This window comes from Cibotium barometz, chromosome 8 (assembly GCF_041138505.1).
Source record: "Cibotium barometz isolate CiBa-2024 chromosome 8, ASM4113850v1, whole genome shotgun sequence".
In the NCBI taxonomy this organism is placed as follows: Eukaryota; Viridiplantae; Streptophyta; class Polypodiopsida; order Cyatheales; family Cibotiaceae; genus Cibotium; species Cibotium barometz.
Genome location: NC_141053.1, coordinates 60018770 through 60035017, shown reverse-complemented (window position 1 = coordinate 60035017; position 16248 = coordinate 60018770). Strand labels below are relative to the sequence as shown.

General features: G+C 45.1%; 2 protein-coding genes across 6 annotated transcripts in view; one reads left to right on the top strand and one right to left on the bottom strand.

The window, feature by feature from the left end:
• Positions 1-16248, top strand: part of LOC147636501 (sodium/calcium exchanger NCL2-like) — a 100194-nt gene that overhangs the window by 11839 nt on the left and 72107 nt on the right. The window contains exon 1 of one of the 3 annotated variants that reach the window (XM_086801973.1): positions 14656-15345. The exons of the other annotated variants lie outside the window; for them this stretch is intronic. Within the exon in view, the coding sequence (XP_086658099.1) occupies positions 14817-15345 (529 nt within the window). The 5' untranslated portion in view covers positions 14656-14816. Of the gene's footprint in view, positions 1-14655; positions 15346-16248 lie in introns of those variants that run through there. 3 annotated transcript variants of the gene reach the window in all.
• On the bottom strand, positions 10702-14578 carry LOC147636502 (uncharacterized). 3 transcript variants are annotated; one of them, XR_015266555.1, is made up of 3 exons: positions 12699-14578; positions 11522-12617; positions 10713-11425 (listed from the first exon to the last, which is right to left on the bottom strand). XR_015266555.1 is itself a non-coding variant. In XM_086801975.1 (2 exons), exons 1-2 carry the CDS (start codon positions 11558-11560, stop codon positions 10967-10969), a joined length of 498 nt encoding a protein of 165 aa, XP_086658101.1. In that variant the 5' UTR covers positions 11561-12628; the 3' UTR covers positions 10766-10966. The 3 variants fall into 3 exon arrangements, 1 of the variants encoding a protein (XP_086658101.1); XR_015266554.1 differs by having other exon boundaries at positions 10702-11425; positions 11522-14578; XM_086801975.1 differs by lacking the exon at positions 12699-14578 and having other exon boundaries at positions 10766-11425; positions 11522-12628.

Sequence of the window (16248 nt, the reverse complement as noted above, 5' to 3'; positions counted from 1 at the left end):
GCGGTCCAAGATGTCATCGATTCTCGGTATGGGGAATCGATTCTTGATGGTATTCTTATTCAGCGCCCTGTAATCTATACACATGCGCCAAGAACCATCCTTCTTCTGCACTAAGAGCACAGGTGAGCAAAAGGGTGATGAGCTAGGCTGAATCAACCCCTTATTCAAAAGCTCCTGCACCTGACTCATAATCTCTTCCTGTTGGGCTGCACTAACACGATACGGCGGTCTATTCGGTGGAGTACTACCAGGAATCAGATCTATGGCATGATCTTCTGGCCTCTCAGGAGGTAATTCTCCTGGCAATGACTCAGGAAAACAGTCTTGAAACCCACTTAAGAAATCAGCCCTGTCCTTATCTAACATTGACAAATTAGACTTAGACTCATCATCCTGTGCATCCTTTACATAAATCAAGTACGCGGAAAGATGCTTTTTCATTACTGATGAAATCGCCGAAGCGGATACAATAGGAACAGATTCCCCTTTGAGTTTTACATCCAATACATGCTCTTTCCCTCTATGAGTCAGAGTAATTTTCCTATTGTAAGTATCCACCACCGCATGTACCCTGTGGCACCATGGCATCCCCAACAAAACATCACAGCCATCCAAAGGCATGATGAAGAACTCCTCGCTGTCCACATAACCCTGCAAATGAAGCCGAAGCTTCCCAATGATAGGAGTAACGGGTTCTGCATACCCTGGACAAGCCATATTTGCCTCATGTAACGGCCCCATCTCCTCTGCGTGAATCCCCAATCGGCCAGCCAAATCTGGTGAAATAAAGTTGGCTCTAGCACCTGTGTCAAAGAAGATCAAAGCATTCTGATCTCTCACTTTGCCCCATGCCCTGCACAACTCTGTAGCTTCACCACTTAGCTGCTCCCCCACAAGATCAGGAACTAAGCCTGCAGAAGGCTTTGGTTTCTTTGGCTTGGGCTCTCCTTTATTGTCAGGGTCCTTCTTGGACGTTCTCTTGGGACAATTGAATGACATATGCCCCTCTTCAGTACAGTAAAAAACACTTTTGAGCATCTCTCAAAGCCTGTCTTTCCTCAGAAGTCCTTTTGGGCATTGGCAACTTCTTATACTTTGTCTCTGTAGACCCTTTAGCATTACGAGAAGCATGCCCAAATTTTTCAGCTTTCTTGCCCAACTTCTTACTGCCTTTAAATCCAGATGAACCACCTGTGAGTAACGCATTAGCTGTCATAGCATTTTCAATCATCTGTGACATGTTCGTTACTCTCGTCTTTATACAGTAATCTCGTACCACTTTGGGCAGCCCACAACAATACTTCTCTACCTGCTCAGATAATGGCACGGCACGATAAGAAGTCACTGGGAGTAGAGCTTCCCAAAACTTCTTGTTATAATCCTCCAAACTATCACACTTTGAAGCATCCAGCTTGTGCCATGCTGTCATAACATCCACCTCAAATGTAGATGTGAGCCATACGGAAGAGAAAACCTGTTTGAATTGGACCCATGTGGTGGGTGCTATGCCCTGCAAAAGAAGAGTAGACCACCACTGCAAAGCATTGCCCTTGAGAAAAGTGGCAGCTTTCCTCACCTTAGAAGACTCTGTGTAATTCCCACCAGAAAAAGCAGCATCAAACTGCTGTAAAAAGGTAAGTGCTTTAAGTTTATCCTTGGCCCCACTGAAAGTGTCAAACTTCACTGCAGCTCCCCCTTCCTTGTAATCCTTCGCCTTTCCCATAGGCGTTAGATTATCATATGGAAGTGGTGTCGTGAGATTGCTGCCCCCAACATTCATACCCATCATTGGGTCAACATTTCCCATTCCCATGCCAGGCATACCATACATTCCAGCCATGTTTCCATACATTCCACTATGCATACCTGGCTGCATGCAACATATTGCCTTGCATCCCAGGTTGCATGCCTCCAAACACATTTCCTTGCATACCGGACTGCATACCACCATACATATTCCCTTGCATGCCAGGCTGAAAATTGGCTCCAAAAGGCCCATACATACCCATGCCTCCCTGAGGATAACCCCCAGTCATGGATTGAAACACCGAGCCACCACCAAAATAACCTGGATGCATGTTCTGCTGAGGAATAGGTGGCTGTCCATAGAAGGAACTCTGTGGGTTAGCACCAAAAGCATGCTGCATGTTCGGAAACTGTGCAGGAGATGGATCCTGTGGAGTGGTTCCACTATGACCCTGAGAAAGATTCTTTGAACGAACCTTCTTCTTCTTTTTCTGGGGCTCTGTGCGGGGCTCTGTGCGAGATCTCAAAAATTCAGCAAATCTCTCACTCTGTGTGAGCTGCATAAAAGTATCCATAACACTAGCCAAGCGATCTTTGAACCGAGCATCATCATCCTCTTTACCATGCACATCTTCTGGCTGTGTTACATCCTCATAAGGCTCAACATCTGCAGCCTGTTCTCCTGCAAAAATATCCTCAGATACATCTCTTTCAAGAGAAGACTCTTGCTCTTCTTCTTCATGATAGAAGTACTCTTCCTCTGTATCAGACATGATTGCTGAATTTTCAGCGATGGCTTTCTTCAAGGCAACCACGAGCTCACCCCCTTCAGAAAGTTGATGATTGGTCCCGGCAACGGAACCTTGAAACCGGCCTCTGATAGAAAACCAGAGTGCGGTAGGAGCAATCACCTGTCCACTTGTAGTCTAGATGAGAAACAAAACACAGATTGGGGCTAGAGTGCCCAAATCTGAAAACACAGCGACACCTGTTGGCCCCAAAGCTTGGCGCCCCTTGCGGTATTTCTTTATTCAATTAAAATAATATGTATGGCTGAGTACAACACAAAGACCAGCCAAGAGTTTACACCTGTAAGTCCAATCTGACGGCCCACAAATCCTTCTCAGCACAGAGGATCTATGCACACAGATCTGTGTCCTCAAGCAACACACTGTGCCTCCCTCTGATCAGCCAAGATCACAAAGCAGGCCAGCCATGGGCATACATCTGGCATAACTCAAGAGCATGACACATCTTCTCAGCTCAAACATACATGTGCTGTCCAATCTCTGTCTTAATCCCTTGTCAATCTGCCATACCCCTCCTCTCACAAGGAGCCAGATAACACATACCTGCAGCAGACATCAAGCAGTAGGAAGAGAGATGGATGAACAGAAACAGAGCTTACCAAGTTCAGCTCGTGAAACAACACTGGAGGAAGCAACAGCACCAATCTGTGCTTGCAGGCACTTGAATCCACAACCCTGCTTCACACGTGTGCTTGCACTTGCCTGTATCCTCCTCCTGATGCTCACTCTTATGCTGTCCTTGAAAAATACAGATCTGAAAATCAGCACAGTACCCGTCTGTACCGCCTCGGGATACGTGCCAGGAGTTGTACTTGCATAAACAGCCTGCTGTCCACTCCTGTACCAACCTGAACCTGTGTATTCAGGTCTGCCCAGCCACCTGACAAGCGCCGCCTGAAGCTACAGAATTCAGAAAAGCATGCGTCAGCCCTGTCCGTACACTGTACGGCTGTCGTACAGGGCTGTACGGCCTGTGCACTTGCTGGTACAGCCTGTACTGGCCTGTGCGCAGAGTTTCCAGCAGCAGCTTCTGTGCGCAGCCAGCAGCAGAGGAGAAAGAGAGAGAAAGTTTGCCCAGTTCTGGCCGTACAGTGCTGTACGGCTGATTCCACTCAGAAAAACAGCAACCAGACTGGTCTTCAGCAGCCGCCTTCAACTTCTATGCTTTTCCACGCTAGGATTCAAGCGCATGAAAGAAACTCCTCTTTTGCTACACGATTCCCCAAAAAGGGAAGAGAGAGAGAGAAGAGAGAGAAAACTCCTCCCCAATTTAATCCCTAGGACCCCAACTTAAATAAGTTCCTAGGGCCACTAAGGCCTAGGGGCAAACTTCAATAAACATTAAAACTTAATGTTTTTAGTTTCCCCCTTCACACCTAGGGATGTCCACACATCTTAAACACTGTCTGGGCACCTCCCATGTGAATCATAAAATATTCTGACCCTACAACCACCATGCCCACACTTGTCCTGCTCCATTTTCACAGGGCCATGACAGTAGGCGTGTTCGATGGACGCTCGCCTGCTGTGCGCTGACTCAATGCTTGCTGTGCAGGGCTTTGCAGCACCTGTGCCTTGCTCACGCTGGCCAAAGTCCAGCGCTGTTTCTAAATGCTCACTCGCACAGGAAACTTGCAGCGCACGTGCTCCTTGCTGAGCACCAAAAAGTTCCTCTGCTCGTGCCAAGCTCAAGGCTCCATAGCCGAGCTTCTTCTTCGCGATGAAGATGACTCCGCACACGTGCACACACACGGACACAACCGTGGCTCTGAATGGGAGAGTTAATTAGGGTTTAATGTGGGGGACATACACACAGAGAGAAGAAGGGAGAGAGAGAGAGACATATGTGGGGATAAGTCAACTCATTGGAATGATGAGTGTGTGACTCCCCTATCACACATGTATATTTTGCACTAGTACACATAGTGCACTTAGTACATTAAAAGTACTAAGTGTACTATGTACTCTAACTTATGGGCTTGTACACACTACAAGGGTGGGCATAATGCCTTTACCCCAACACTTCTTCCCCATTTCTAGTGGATTTTCTGAGTTTGCCCTTCACCTCCATAGAAGTGATAGAAACTCAACACGTTGGTTTTTGTATAAGAATTGTGTCCTCTTGGTTAAGACAAATTTTTTATATGTAAACCTACATCTACTCTTGGGCAGCACTGATGACATGAGTAGGGATGTCAAAGCACCTAGTCCATGCTATGATGTAACACGCGGAAGCTCTGGGAGTCTTCTTTCAGCCCTAAACACTACTGGAAACATGCTGACGCAAAACGCAGATATAGAGAGAGAGTAGAGAGAGAGAGAAATGCTGGAAATTCAGGTATATTCATATAGTACAAAAAGGTACTCTTACACACAGGCTGCCTTCTTCTAAAAGGTGAATAACACCCCAAAACTGTCCCCCTATGGGACTCCTAGAGACCCAATCCCTAGAGGATTGAATGGTCTTAACAATGAGCACATGGTCCCTTTTATAGGGCCTCTTAAATGCTTGGCCAACTGGCCGACTGCTAGTTGGCCAGTACACATTCTCTAAAACCACTTTAGCGCTGCCCGACCTGTTGCTTTTCGTTTTTGCATTTGATGCGCCGGCTCCTGCCTTCCTCTGGTTCAGCCGACCGGTGCTGGTTCAGCCGACCCCTTGCCTTGGCTCCTAACGCATGGTCATGAAGCTCCTCCAGGCCTTGCTCTGAATCCACCTTTGTCCTCTTGTGCTCCTATCTGGTTCATAGTCTTTATCTGGCTGCCTCCTCTGAATCAGCATCTGAGAAGGTACATGGCATTGATCATGCACATGACATCCCCCTATGCTAAACTTGATGGCGGGATTCCAACCTGCTCTTGGATGATTGTCATCATCCAAATCCTTTCCCGAAGTCCCTCTGTCATCCATCCATCCCTGGCAACCCTTTTCTCTGAAAGCCCGGCCCGATCTCCAAACCACTCTGTCTCAGACGAAGATCTATGCATCTGTTCCATCTAGTCCACAATCCATTCCTACCCTGACTCTGAACACTGTCTTGGTCTTCATTCTTGAGAAATGAGTCTGGCACTCACATCACCCTTGGAGGATAAACCTCCCTTGGGACCGTTGCACGAGAACCTATCTGGCTCATAGGACTGCCATCCCCTTTGGCTTTGTGGAACACCACTAACAAACCTCCTGGGAGCTCTTCCCGATTGTGTGCTCCTTGCCTTGGGCTTTGTATCCGTGTACTTTCCTGTACCTTGGACCTGTACACCATCATATGGGACTGAATCAGTGTTTAGCTTTGCTGAGCCTGATTCTCTGATACCAATGTAACACGCGGAAGCTCTGGGAGTCTTCTTTCAGCCCTAAACACTACTGGCAACATGCTGACGCAAAACGCAGATATAGAGAGAGAGTAGAGAGAGAGAGAAATGCTGGAAATTCAGGTATATTCATATAGTACAAAAAGGTACTCTTACACACAGCCGTAGGCTGCCTTCTTCTAAAAGGTGAATAACACCCCAAAATTGTCCCCCCTACGGGACTCCTAGAGACCCAATCCCTAGAGGATTGAATGGTCTTAACAATGAGCACATGGTCCCTTTTATAGGGCCTCTTAAATGCTTGGCCAACTGGTCGACTGCTAGTCGGCCAGTACACATTCTCTAAAAACACTTCAGCGTTGCCCGACTTGTTGCTTTTCCTTTTTGCATTTGATGCGCCGGCTCCTGCCTTCCTCTGGTTCAGCCGACCAGTGCTAGTTCAGCCGACCCCTTGTCCTGGCTCCTAACGCATGGTCATGAAGCTCCTCCAGGCCTTGCTCTGAATCCACCTTTGTCCTCTTGTGCTCCTATCTGGTTCATAGTCTTTATCTGGCTGCCTTCTCTGAATCAGCACCTGAGAAGGTACATGGCATTGATCATGCACATGACACTATGCATGATGGAGTTGATGATCTTATACTTCATGATTGGATAATCTTTGAGGTAAAGTTCACACTTTTTGTACTCTTGTCTTTGCTTGTTTTGTTTTAGTGAATTAGTTATGTAAAGTTTGTTTTGTCGTTGCTATTTAGTCATTCAAAATTTGTTTAGCTTGTTTGTTAGAAATACTTTTCTTGTGGTTCAGTAACTCGGTTAAGCTTTCCTATTTTTGATTTGTTTGTTTTTAGTGATTCTCTTCTTTCTTTTAAAATTATTTGTAAGTCCGGATTCATCTGGCCTTATGATGGTATATAAATCTTGCCTTGAGCTATGCCCCACCAGCATCATCCTCCCCATCCTCAAATAGGTTCTGTGTGAGAGGTTTGTCTACAAGAGAGTCATTTAAGTCCACCGAACAATCAAGAGTCCTTGTATAGAAACAGTCCTAGGAGTTATCCACGCTTTGCTGTATTTTGCATAATGTCATGATGGACCAGGTGATGAGCCACCCAACGCATCCAAGTAACGCCAAGTCTCTTTGAGCCAACCAAAAGCACATTCCACCACAATTGCAACTTTCTTTTCCACACTGAAAAGGCGGCCTACCAATGAATTGAATCGAGCTGGAATTTGTTCTTGTTAAGGTCTTCACGCACTAAGTTGCAAATTATGAGGAATAACATGAAATTTGGTAACTCAAAAATTTCATGCCCTCGTTCATCATCCACATGAGAGTGGAATACAAAATGATATGGGCTTGATGATCTGGGTTTGATGTACCATTGAATGTGATCAACATCATGTTGAATCATGTATCGAGGCTGGTTTTGATCACATGATGTATGGGAAGTATAGGTAAGGTGAGCTCATGCATGGTGTTATCCTCTTCCATCAATGTTATTGATGTGTTGTTTTTGTTGAGTATTTCCCTAACATGTATTGTTGTAGACAAAAGAGAAGGCATGCTCATGAAGATAGTTTATCCCTGTGCATGGTCCATGTAGTCTAGAAATAAGAGTATGAATGTAGAAAAGATTTCAGATGAGACTAAAGAAATGTAGATGAAGAGCATATATCAAATGCAAATTGATGAATACGTTTGTGTTGCTAAAGATGTATGGCATAAAAGATGGGCAGTCTGAAGATTTAGCAGTACATATACTATACTGTAGGTTTTGTGGAAGTGGAGAGAAAGGAAAATTAAATTTCTGCATGAATTAGATAGTGTTGTGTGGAGGGAAATTTTAGAAGAAAAGCAAATGTAGAAATTGCAAAGCTCTGGCACTGGTGAAAGTTGTTAGAAGTCATCTCCTGTCTTTATCAGACACCAAGGCCTCTGTTGTGGTTGGCTCATGACTTGCCATAAATGCCTAAGTGCTGTGTCGGCTGCCCATACCATGCTGTTGGCTGGTCATAAAGTGCTGTTGGCTGGTGCTAATAGCCCCAACCTGATGCAACTAAATGCCTTACATGCTCATGAAGACTAAGGTGCTGATGTTGGTGCTGAAACAGCCCCATATACATGCTCATGCTGATATATGCCTAAATAATACTTAGATGTCCTGATTAATGCTTGATGATGCCATGCCACTTGTACACCTGATGGGTGTGCACGTGGCATTCCCCTCTGCTAAACTGTTGCTAGGTGGTATACCTGGCAACCTTTCGACTCCTCTGCTGATCCTTCTCCACTGAAACCTGTAGGAGTTGAATCCTTTGAGCCAAAGACTTGTCTACTACGGGAAGTGAATGGCAAATGCTGCTAAAACTGTTTGGAAATACGTGAGTCACCCCTAACTTGTCTGTGGAATCCTTTCACCTACCATCTCCGTCGTTCCTGAAACTTTGAACCTCCTGAGGCGATGTTGGAGCAAACTTCCGTCTTCTTCTGTGAAAGAGAACCCCCTGCTGCTGCTGCCAATTGAAGCCCAAAACTTTATGTACTCCTTTGATGATGGATGTCATTCTTCCCCAGAGAATTCATGTATGCCTTACAGATGCAAGACTGATTGCTAAGATGTCTGCTATGCAAGCCATGTGCAACCCTATATGCTGTGCAAGAATGTAGATGGATGGGTTACTAATGCATGCCTAAGGGAAAATCCCTAAGGATGGCCTGCAAGATTTTGGGAACTGGGTTTAACTATGCGGAAGCGATTAACATGATGTCTAATTGAATGACTGACGGAATGAAAATGATCTAAGGCTGGTTACCTTGTAACGCTCTGATACCAATGTGACATGTGAGGGATTGACCGTTCGTAAACACAACCTTAGGCTAACTAAACTTCACTTAATGATGCTTAAGAGATAGACAAATAGTGTCAATGCAATGCAATGCAATGTAGCTATATAAGATGAATGGGTTTACAATGAAATCTAAATAGATCTATGATGCTGTCCTAGATGAAGATCCTTCTCGGGATGAGATGGATGGGCTGAATGCTGAAGATGAGGACTGTTCCTTGCTCCAATGTTGAGGTCTACCCTTCGATGCCGGCTTCCCTCTATGTAGGAGGTAGGAATGATGAACTATATGCTGAATATGATGATTTGATGACTATATGCTGGATGAACTGCTGTCCCACTGACTTTCCCTTGTCTCCTGGGAAGGAAACGCTGAAGGGAATGCTTGGAACTGATGCGATGCTGTCTGTATGCTGAAACGTTGATGAACTGATGCTGAGCTGATGCTCTCCTTGTTGCCTGGGAGGGAAACGCTAAGGAGATGGATGATCTATGAACTGAACTGAGATCTGATGGATGATCTATGAACTGAACTGAGATGAAGGACTGAATGGATGCGCTTCTTATATATATGTGGGAATAATGCTGGTCGGCCAGCCTTGCTGCTGTCGGCCAGCTCCTGGATGCTCACGACCTGCCATAAATGCCTAAGTGCTGTCGGCTACCCATACCATGCTGTCGGCTGGTGCTAACAGTCCCGACCTGATGCAACTAAATGCCTTACATGCTCATGAAGACTCTTAAGGTGCTGATGTTGGTGCTGAAACAGCCCCATATACATGCTCATGGTGATATACGCCTAAATAATACTTAGATGTCCTGATTAATGCTTGATGATGCCATGCCACTTGTACACCTGATGGGTGTGCACGTGACATTTCTTTTATAAGGCTGGTACAGAGTTGCAGGTGTTTGGATACATCGATGCAGATTGGGTTGGTAGGATCATAGATAAGAGATCTACCAGTAAATTTATGTTCTCCTTTGGGAGTGGTGTTGTGACATAGAGCAGTAAGAAGCAACCAACAGTTGTCTTGTTGAGTACTAGAGGTAGAGTTTAGGGGTGCTGCAATGGCCGCATTCGAGGTAGCTTGGTTCTTGGTGATTTGGGACTGCAGGTTGACAGATAGGTTGTCATCTAATGTGATAACCTTAGCAGTATACAGGTAGCGAGGAAGCCAATTTTTAATGTGTGGACCAAATACATAGAGGTCCACTATCACTTCATTAGAGAGAGGGTCTTAGCAAGAGACATTGATCTCGTGTATGTTAGCACAGAGGAGCAAGTAGCTGACATCTTCATGAAAGCATTGGGAGCAGAGAAGCTTCGCAGATTCCGGACTATGCTTGAGTTGAGCTTGAGGGGGAGTGTTGAGATGTCAAGCTCAACACAAGCTGACACTTATGATATGCCTGGGTGACCGTTTTCGCCACTTAGATCTCTGGCATGTTCTGTAGGATGTTGATATGATAGATCTTCGTCTCAGTAATTCTATAGCTAGACTACACCAGCTACTAGTGCACCGCTGAGTTATGGTGTACTATCTTGCCAGCTCACTCTCACATTATGGACCGCATGTACATAGTACTTTAGTACTTATGTTGTATTTCCCTTATCTTTTTGGTAGAACTTTGTTGTTGTTGTTGTTGTTGTGAAGAACAAATTTTCAGCCTCTCATCTAGTGTGTGTGCTTACAAGAGCTCAAGCTCTCTTCCTCCCTGCATCTTTTCATAGGTTGCCAAGATCTATTTCCTCTAAGTTGGTGTAGTCGAGTTATCTTCGAAACTGCATTGGGAGAGCCATGTGTTATCAATAGTACTAAGAAAGTAAGCTTTGGGAGGCTTCACACTTGGTTCGTTTTTCTAAGTGGGGTCCATTTTTAGGAAGTCGAGAAAGGTGAATTTTATACTTTGCCTTTCCCATGGTTAGTTAGTACGAAAGGTACGGTACGATAAAATACGATACTAATTGGTACCTTAAAATTTTTTGAGGTACGGTACGATATTAGTACGTTTTTTTAAAAAAATACTTCCTAAACTTAAAAATTGTAGACAAGAAGTTACAAAATAGTAGAACCATGAACATAATGTCATCATGCCATTAGAGTACAAAATTGCTACAAAAGGATAGGCCAAAAACTCATGGCATGGGCGACCGCCAACATGCGTACATACATGATACTACATACTACAATACATCATCAATGGGCTAGAAGGAGATAGATGCCCAATACCTAGAGAGCTATAACATATCAAAAGTCTACATCATCATCAACATCTGCATGATCATCAACATGATCACTACTAGAGTGTCCATCAAGAGAGTTCTCTGAAGAGGACTCTTCGAAGGTGGACGAGACACTCTGGGGATCATTCTCGCTAAGTAGGTTGCCATCATCATCAAACAAGGGCTCTCTAGGCAGTGGGGTATCATCATGAGGGAGCAATGGAATATCATCATGAAGGCGGGGATTGGAGCTCGAGGATCCCCGCCTCACATATGTGCGAAGGCCACCCTTTGCCGATGTCGAAGGCGGAGGCCTATGAACTCCAACTGCTCGGCCCCGTCCATGCTGACTCCTGGTGCTGCGAGTATCTGCTGCCACAAGCTCACTATAGAGCTCCATGAAGATTGCCTCCTCCTCCTCATCAGGTTGTTGATTGACACTTGCAAAGTTTTCACTCGTCAACGTGAAAGTGTCAACATTGACCTACACATTAAGGCACAAAAGTTAGAGTCTGTACAGTGTACACAAAACTTAAAAGTTATGAGTCATGACAAGTTAGAGGCTAGACTTGTCACTTACTTGCTTGGGACTACCCATACTAAGAATGCCTTGCATCATGCGCAAGTTAGTGCGGCAGTCGACCAACCGCTCCAACTGTCGTGTGCTCAGTCGATTGCGTATCCTCGTGTGTATGAGAGAATAGGAACTCCAGTTCCTCTCACATGCACCCGTAGAGAACAATCCTGGGCTAGGACCCTTAAGGCTATGGGTTGGAGATGCTCTAGTCCATACCCAAAATTGTCCCACCAAAAAAGGGGCTTCACAAGTGACTCCCTCCTCCAGCAAGTGGGAGACGAAAAGGAGGTTTGACCTCTCTGATCAACATAGCAGCCCAACTCCTCTAGAAAGGCATTGTGCTCATCAACTGGCACAGCTCGAAGCATATATGCATCTCGATCTTGTCGAAGCTCCCTATCGGTGCAAACTACTGGAGACTTGTAGGCTGGATGTACCAATGCTGCAAACCCGTGGATTGGTTTGTGCATCCACCTCCATCTCTTTTGTGCAATCTCCATGATTTGTGCTCGCTCCTCAGATGTAATGTCTGTGCAAGCCTCCAACTCCACAAGGGCAGCTCTAAAGAAGTGGACAAGAAGGCCCATGGTGGACCCCTCGCAATCTGTCATCCACAAGAGCCTATAGAATGGAGTCATAGCAATGACAATTGCTCGGAATCTAGCCCAAAATCTCTCCTCTTGGCAAAAGCGTTGCATGGCTTTGGCCTCTTCAGTGACGTGCTCATCCCATTCGTTCCACATGGTGGAAACAACTGTCTGGCGAAGGGCGGGCCTCACATCGTATAGACGCTCCAAAACCAATCACATGTAGGCAAAGCGGGTGGCCGATGGCTTCTTCAAGTCAAGCCTGCTATGCTCACGAAACATAGCAAGCACCTTCACCTTTAGCATGAAGAAGTTGACAATAGATGTAGCTTGTTGCACAATCCTCTTCACCCAGCCGAGCTTCGCCACACATCCTCCATGAGTAAGTCAATGCAATGACTCGCACATGGAGTCCACACAATGGTGGGGAATTCCTCCTCAAGCAAGCGGCCCATGCGTCGACAATTTGATGCATTGTCGGTGATGACTTGCACCACGTTTTGAGCCCCAACCTACATGGTAGATAAATCATATGAGTTGAGGGCTTTGCACAAATGACAAAATCAGCCACACTTAAGTAAAATAATGCTTACCTCTATGATCGCTTCCCTAATATGGCGGTAGATGAAACTCCCGGTAGTCTTTCTCCCCCTTCTCCCAGTATCAACCGCACGCAAGAAGTATGTGCCAAGCGGGCGAGACACAAGGATGTTGATGATGCCACGCTTCCTTTGATCACTCCATCCATCTGTGAGAATAGAACATCCATACTTCGTCCATGCGGCTCGAATCGGGTCAAGGGCTCGATCAATTCTCTCCTTCTTCATCAATCTTCCTCGTGCGCATAGCCGTGTAAGAGACCCCCGTCCACCCCTCACATGGGCCCACATTTGCAATCGCCGTCACCATCCTCTTCCATTGCTCCTTTTGGAGTACATTGAAGGCAAGATTGCATTCAATAATGATGCGAGCAATCTCTATCTCCGCAAGGCGTTGCCACTCCTTAAGGAATGCAACCGAAGCTCTCACACTACCCGTGACTTGGTGGAGAGAGGGTTGCACCCCTTCACGCTCCACCACCCTTTGCCTTTTGCCTGGTGCGGAGGCGGACCGTGCATCCGTGGAAGTGGCAGTGGAGGATACACCAATGAAAGAGCCAGTGGCCGCTTCATCATGTGCTGATGGTGGTGCTGGTGGTGGTGTCGGTGCGTGTGTTGATGATGCTCCTCTACTTGAATTTGAGCCGCCGCTCATCTTCCACGAAATGTCATCGGCAATGCTTTGCAGAATCTCCTTGCATGGGGCAACTTGTCCCCCAATCTTTGAAAGGTGCTGGAGAAGCCTTGTTGTTCCACTGGTGTATGACTTGCCGCAATATCGGCATGTCCAATGATGGGAGTTGGACTTCTTGGTGTCCTTCTCCACATTGAGGCCATGCAAATCAAAAGCCTCATGCTTCTCCCGAGGCATGATGGATAAGAGAAGGGCTAAAGCGTGGAGTAGAGGAGAGAGCGTAGAGAAGATGAAGTATGGGAAGAGCTTGGAGGAAGAGAACTTGGAGTAGAGGCTCAAGTGGGATGGAAGGAGCTTGGAGGAGGGTGGAGGAGGGTGGAGGAGAGGCTTGGAGTAGAGGCTTGGTCCTTGAGGCTTGGAGCAGATGGAGGGTGGTGGAGGAGAGGCTTGGAGTAGATGGAGGAGAGGCTTGGTCCTTGAGGCTTTTATAGGACTCAGGAGAGATGAAAGGAAAACAACGAAAAAAACGGGCTGAAAACGGCTACTTCCAACGGGTAGAAACAGGCGAAATTCGTACCTGATCGTACGGATCCGTACGGTACCGTACGGTACGATTCGTACGTACGGACAGATCCGTACGACGTACGGAACTAAGCATGGCCTTTCCATAGGACTAGTGCAAAAGTTACCTTCTCAGGAGTATATTTTAGGAGTAAAATATTTTAAATTTTTTTCAACAACAACAAGCATAAATAGAATATTTTTCAAAGTTTGAGAATAAGATCCAAACAGAAACTAATCCTAGATCTCAAAATAGAAGCAAAAAATCTCAAACACCAATACTTTAAAGAAAGGCTAAAGTAAAGAATCAAGTTTTTTCAAAATAGATATTAGTGTCCTTGCCTCTAAGGTGGTACCGTGGAGCCTCGGTATTGAGTTCAAATCTATCCTTGTGGCATTTAAATTATGTACCCACTCTAAAAAGTAGTTCAATTATTTATTTTTTTATCCCCACCCTATTTAAGAAAGTTGTGTTTTTCCCATTGGAAGAAGGGTATGGAGGAGTGCTCTAAAAAAACATATTTTCAACCAATTAAAATAAAAACAACCCTGAAATCTATCTAATTTTTGTTTCCAAAATCTTTACAATATACCAATTTTATAACTAAAATATATAAAAAATCATTCCTTAAAATAAAGAAGTAACTTTTGCTGTCCTTCCATCGTCGCTGTCACGTACATACATAGTACTTAACTATGATACTTGCAAGGAAAGGTTGAGTTTTAAAACTGACCTTGAAATAGGTGCTGCCTAAGCCTAAGTTCCAACCCTTGATGGTTTTTCACGCTACTTTCTAGGTGGCGGGACATGCGTGAATCCACTAATTAATTATAGTCACTTTCTTTCTTATGCTGACGGTGATCGTGCCGCGGAATATCGGCTTTTAAGATGCCGTAGTAGATAGGAGGAACTCTGTATGGGACGCTCAATCAGCGCCATGTCGATGTTCTGCTCTACTCCTCTCGCCTTCGTCGTCGTCGTCCTCCTCTTGTTACTCTCAGCGTGCCTTGCTTTCTCGAATCCCCGACCGCTTCTTGCCCAGCAGCTCTCCGACCTTGACAGGCATGCGCTGGGATTGGACTCCATCAGATCCTACCCCAGATGGGGCTTCATCTCCAACGCCAAACGCGTGGGAAAGCTCGAAATCGGTACCTTCTCTCTCTCCCAGGAGGCCACTACCGGAAACATCAGCAACTCCGCCCCCTCTTCCAACCATACCATCAGCTCTTCGTCGCCCTGTGAGGCGACCTATGGAGTCCTGCCTTGCACCAACACCGTCATTGGCAACCTCTTCCTTCTGGCTGCCTACGGTTACCTCCTCTTTGTAGGGGCCAAATTGCTGTCGGTGGGGAGCGAGCTTCTTCTCGCTGTGCTGGACGCGGGAATCATCGGTGGCCTCCTGCTGCCCATCCTTGGCGCGCTTCCTGATTCCATCCTTATCTTGGGTATGTGCACTTTTCTATTCCACCTGTAGCTGCGACATGAAAAGGTGTACTATTTCTCTCCTTTTTTTTTGAATTGTGACAAGTGATTGAGGAAGATTGATTTGTGACAAGTGATTGTGGCGGGTGTGATTTTTTTAATCTCTAAAGAAAAAGAGAAAGTGGCGTGGAGTGCTAAAGAATCGTAAGGACGTTGTTTTTCCACTTTTCTACTCAGGCCGAATGTACTATTTTTTTTCTTTTTTCTTTTTCTCCTCGAGGACAAGTGATTTTGTGGCGGGCGCGATGTTTGTAATCGTTTATATGTATTTGAAGAAATAGAAAGAGAATGGCTGAGATTAGTACTTTTAAAAAAAAGTTAAAGTTTGAAATAGGGACTTTGTGTGAAAAATGGATATTCATGTGAGATGTATCAATAAGAAAACCTTACAGTGCTAAGGAATAGTAAGGATGTTGCTTGGTTGCTAATTTTCTTTGTCTTTATATTATATATATATATGTATATTATATATACTATACTATGAAGAAAAAGTTTAGCGAAGCTACCACCCACAAAAAACAATTTGGAGGTTGAAAGAGGTATATTTTTATTACTTTAGGAATTTAAATTTCAAGGTGGGAGTGCATACGTCACTTTACTAGTTTTTCTTTTTAGGAATTGATATTTTCACCACTAGTCTTTCTCTTTTTAAGAATTTAAAAAATATCAAGCTGAGAATTATATAGTGCACAGGTCACCCCACTAGTCTTGAGAAACCCACTAGTCTTGAGAAAGAGGTTACTAGAGAAGGAGTCCTGCAAGAAAACAGAAAGGAAAAAAAGAAAAATTTTTATAGGAGTTCTTCTTATTAACAAAAAAAAAGAAATATATGGAACCATATTTTTCAGCAATACCTAGAAGAAGCT

Bases quoted from the DNA above. Each gene is read 5' to 3' on its own strand.
- LOC147636502 (XM_086801975.1), bottom strand. From the start codon at position 11,560: ATGATGCAAGGCATTCTTAGTATGGGTAGTCCCAAGCAA. The intron at 11,426-11,521 runs GTAAGTGACAAG...CTTAATGTGTAG, and splicing joins GTATGGGTAGTCCCAAGCAA to GTCAATGTTGACACTTTCAC.